Source organism: Ambystoma mexicanum, chromosome 2p (assembly GCF_040938575.1).
Source record: "Ambystoma mexicanum isolate Mex_15411 chromosome 2p, UKY_AmexF1_1, whole genome shotgun sequence".
Taxonomy (NCBI): domain Eukaryota; kingdom Metazoa; phylum Chordata; class Amphibia; order Caudata; family Ambystomatidae; genus Ambystoma; species Ambystoma mexicanum.
This window is the reverse complement of record NC_090923.1, coordinates 262,238,008-262,242,949: the sequence shown is the minus strand read 5'-3', so window position 1 is coordinate 262,242,949 and position 4,942 is coordinate 262,238,008. Positions and strand designations below refer to the sequence as shown.

The following is a 4,942-nucleotide window of genomic DNA, read 5'->3' as shown; positions in this document are numbered from 1 at the left end:
GAGCACCCGTTAACCAAGTTCGCCGATTTAGTGCACACAACTACAACCCCCATATCACAAACCAACTCCCCCATTTCAATTCTCACCTCTAGACAACATGGCCTCACACCCCATAAAAGTCCCACAGTTCCAAAGCACTACACCAAAATACACACTTCCAGCTACCTAAACAGCATCTGTTAAAGGTCTACCAGCATGACAGACTTCCGCCAGTCACTACACCCAATAACCCTAAGAGCAGCTAATTATTACCGAGTTCATATTGTGATAGTAAAATTCTGCAGCTATAAATTGTTGATATTTTAATATTGTATTGCTCTGGCTATAAGATATCTTCAATCAAACATAGGCTCAGAAAGTGTACAACTTTTTTTATTCAACAAATTCAGTTTAACGGCATAGCTCCATAAGAATAAATAGGTTTACAAAAATACAAACAATCATTGATCCTGCATTTCAAAAGGTGGAGTCTTTTTTAGGCCTCTTCTGGCATTGCAAATTTTGGTAGCAAGCTTCCTCCTTATTACTCGGCAGTCCATAGTAGGCCAGCTGTTAGCCTTGCAGACAGATCTCAAAAATTCTACAAAAAATAAAAAAGGATATATGAATAAAAATGGACACCCGAATAGGCACTGTTAAATTCCCTATTGCAGAATACATACCAGATTAACTAAATGTTAAAATGTCAACTTACAATTGCGTCACTACATTTAAATGCATTTGTACACAAAGGATGAAACAGGCTTAAAAGATAGATTTGAACTGAACATGAATAATGGTTTTCTGTGGCTGCAGAAGATTTATGGTCTTTAGTGGAGCAATATTGATTTATATCACACAGTTAGAAATAGAATGCATAAGTGGAAATGTACAGTTTTCAAAACCAATACAACTAATACGTCAAAGTGATGATTAAGCATTAGCTTCGGAAAAAGAATGAGACTTTTCAATGACCTACCGTGCAAAGCATCAACCTTTTCTACATCAAGGACATCACTCCCAGCTCTGGCTGTTGTTACTCCTTTAGCAGAAGCAAACTCATTCTGTGAAAAGAGAAGCTCGCTGACCCCATTCAAAAGGAAGCTTGCACCATCTCGAGCAGCTTTAGCCCCCTCCAAAAGTCTGTAGAGCTCTCGCTTTGGCACAATTATACCGCTAAATCTGGTGGGGTCATTGGCATCCGTAACCAGCTGTTGCATATCAGCCTGGAAATATAGCACAATATATAATATTAACACAAATTATCATGACATGCAAGTACACATTGTATTATAAACATGGTGAGGTGAATTTCCTGCATAGGAAATGTGACCCCTAAACAGTTGGATTGATATCAATCCTAACATTTGTACTTAATCAAGGACACCTTCAGCTGCCTTCTAGGCTTGCACTTTGGCCGCCATGGCACAATATGAATTAATAACTGTAGGAGAACAAAGTTTCACTGCTAGGATACATTATATATTATATATGGCGTGGTTGCTGGTGAATAGCAGGAGAGTAGATGCACATAATATAGTGTGTCTGCACACATTTCAAATACAGCCATGCCTACAACTATGGTGCAAATATCCATCATCTAGGTGATATTTTTTAAGCTATAAATGAAAAAAATGGGCCTGGCCAGAATCTATGCAGAATATTGCTTCTTAATTTATATGCACACAAAGATTTGGTTATACACTAAGATTAAGGAATAGAAACAGGTTATAAAAGAGATGAAAAAGTGTCACCTTCTGTTGTGTGGATGATCTAGTGTCCATTTCAAACAACTTCTCTGCTGATTCTGGGAATGCTGCTGATTCCGGGAATGAATTGGTCCTGGTCTGAGCTGCCAGTGATGCCTGCAAATGATGCATTGCCAACTTACTGTGTCTTTGCGTGGCTTGTAACTGTTCTACAATAAAATAAAAAAAAAACAGTTAAAAGGCATGTACTCTTTGTCATCACAAACTAAAACAGTGGATGAGGGGTGATTGGGCCAACATCAGCATTATTACTCAAAGTTACAAATATTGCGAACAGTGTTACGCAGATGAATGAAATCTCGGATGGAAAGTGGAAGGTAGAGCTGTACTTTAGCCCAGTCCACCTTCCCTCCAAGCTGTTTTCGCTGCTTCAACCTCTGATGTACTGTTAGGAGGCGCTAGCCTTATCGATTGGTTACTGGATATTGGGTTACTGGATATTGGTCAATGACTGGACTAGTTACCTTTTAAGCAATGGTTCTCTGCACGTAGAGATCTTATTTCTGCCAGTAATTGGGCTGGATCTTCAGTGTGAACATTAGGACAATCCGATGAATAAGAATTATTTTCATTCACTAAAGACAACGAATTATACACCATTTCCTTGGGGATAAAAAAAAAACAAAATTAGGAATACAAAATTGTAGCATTGACAACTGGGCTATTAAAGAAAATATTGTAGGTGTATACCCTAGTGTCAAAAGGTTGCATTTCTCCATTTCCAAAGTCCATTGATTCATCAGGATGTTGCAGGTCAGACAAAAATGAAGCCTGAAAAGTAAAGCATTGCCAAATAAACAAGCTATGTATGATCTGCTTCGAACAAACATTGTCTTGACGTCATTTATTCATGCTACAAATCAATACCAGTAGTATTTTAAAGTGTTATTGTTTATCTTCAAAGTTGTTAGTCTATGTACTATATGGAGACAAAGAAACCAATAGCCTAAGATGTGGATCATTATTAGCACAGGAATGAGTTAAGCCCTATGTAAATTCAGTGGACTGACTAATAAGTCAAGGTCACGTTGCTAATGTGTGGGGAGTTTCATAGGAGTCAACTATTGCATGCATAATGTTTACTTACATGTGGGCTTTCATCCGCACAAACAATAGGGCCTGCATCTTGGGGTGCATGCTGTACATCCACATCAATCCTGGATACATTGTAGTTAGGGTTTTTTAGAGGAGTTGAAACAGCTTGTTTCGGGCAGGTAAACAGTATTTTCTGCATTTTCCCTTCACATGGTGATACACTGCTTTTTCGGTCACTAGTGGGGACTGACACTGCAGCCAAACTCTGTTTTGAGGATGTTCCCAATTCCGCTGTTTTTAAAGACTGCAGTCTGAATGATTGAGCAGGTTTGTGTGCACGTGTGGGTGTCAACTCGCTGTCTAAACAGGCATGACTGTCATTCTGCAACAAGGACACACTATTTAGAAGACGTGGGGATATAGAGTTAAACATGTCAAACTAGATCTATCCGACAAAATATTTGCAGCCGACAATTCACTGTTATTTGATAGTCCATTTAGTGGTTGTTGCGCAGCGTCTTTATATTGTCCAGGTGAAGCAACAGAGGTGGGCTCTGAGGAAGGAATGAAAGAATGAAGAACACTAGCCATCCCTGCCAAAAGAGTTAGGTTCTCCAGTTTTTTTGACTGTAGTTGTGAACAGGCCTTACTAAGTTTGGGAGCAGTCACTTTCCTCCCATCAGCTTTTACTAAATAATTCTCTTTGTTTTCTTTTGTTTTTTTCACTGGGTGTTCTTCTTGCAGTTCACGCAACACTCTTTTAAATTTTCCAGCACTTCCCCGATTGCCCGAATCCACCAGTAGCTCCTTTTCCTCTTCTGCCTTCCTTTTTAAGGCCTGAATCAGTCCCTCTGCATCACCGCAATAGTCTTTAATTATTTCTTCAAATGTTTTTTGTGTCTTGATACACTGTTTCTTGACTGCAGGTATGAAAAAGGCAAGTTAAAACCTCAAGCGAAAATTTCAAAATGTGACTATCTACACAACCAAAGTGTCAGAACCATGTTGTGCATCTATACTTTATACATTAGACTTACTCTAGAGGAAGTAGAGATGCTGTGAAAGAGTGGTGGGCATTGTGCAGCACTCATCTGTATGTTAGAAAAAAAGGGGATGCCTCACTGTAGGGACGTTAGATGTACCCTCCTCCCGAAACGTCAAATGGAGGGAAACAGAGGGAAAAACATATATACTTTGCTTACCTGCCGATTAGAAAAGCACTACCGCTTTGAAATCCCTTTCTTCACGTATTTCTTTTCCACTTTCATCAAGACCCTCTACCAGCCATTTACAAATCACTTCACCAGGAATTGCCAATGGCTCAAATTCCCCATCCTTTCGAATACAGAGAGAGTTGTCGCAATCAAAGAAAAGCACATTAAAGAGGGCCATGGTTTGAATTATTACCTAAAAGATGAAAAATAAATACATTTAGTGTGCTCAAAGTATTTTTGTGAAACTATTCTGTACAGGATCATTAATTTATGGTCCCCTTACTATGGACATGTTCCTGCCTGAAGTGTCCCCATTTGTGATTGAAGCTAGTATCCTAATATGCAGCACCTGAATGACCCGCTGTGTCCTCATTGCAACATGACTTGCATTGGAACCAACATCATTAACTTTACAAATACGTTCTTGCCATTTTTTACACTATCCTGCATTTAGCCCATCTCTGTTAGTGAGCCAGATCCTGCATTTAGCCCATCTCTGTTAGTGAGCCAGATCCTGCATTTAGCCCATCTCTGTTAGTGCGCCAGATCCTGCATTTAGCCCATCTGGGTTAGGAAGCCAGATCTTACATTCAGCCCATCTGTGCTAGTGAGCTATTTCTCACTAGAGGGAACACATCACCCCTGGAGGCACCATATGGGACTCATTTAGTCAGGACAGCGCAGGTATCAAAGGTGCTGCCGCTAAATAACCATGCTAAAAACTCACCCTTCTGCATACACCTTCTCAAACACTGAATATTCAGATTCAACTGTAAGAATTACTGGTGTCCACTTAATAAGATTCTGCACTTTACTTTGTCTACTGTAGCTGAAAATGGCCTATGAATGGTATATGAAGTAACACCTGCAATCTAAAGACCACATTTCCCCACATAATTCCATGACCTCACAACCTACATGCCGATGTTTGGTTTGTGTAAGAGA

The 4,942-nt window shown here is 39.6% G+C and overlaps 1 protein-coding gene across 1 annotated transcript; it reads right to left on the bottom strand.

Moving 5' to 3' along the window:
• Positions 1-356: 356 nt before the first annotated feature.
• LOC138566366 (uncharacterized) lies at positions 357-3,190 on the bottom strand. Its single transcript, XM_069643527.1, has 6 exons — positions 2,836-3,190; positions 2,439-2,519; positions 2,213-2,351; positions 1,734-1,897; positions 959-1,205; positions 357-580 (listed from the first exon to the last, which is right to left on the bottom strand). Exons 1-6 carry the CDS (start codon positions 2,980-2,982, stop codon positions 441-443), a joined length of 918 nt encoding a protein of 305 aa, XP_069499628.1. The 5' UTR covers positions 2,983-3,190; the 3' UTR covers positions 357-440.
• Positions 3,191-4,942: the final 1,752 nt, after the last annotated feature.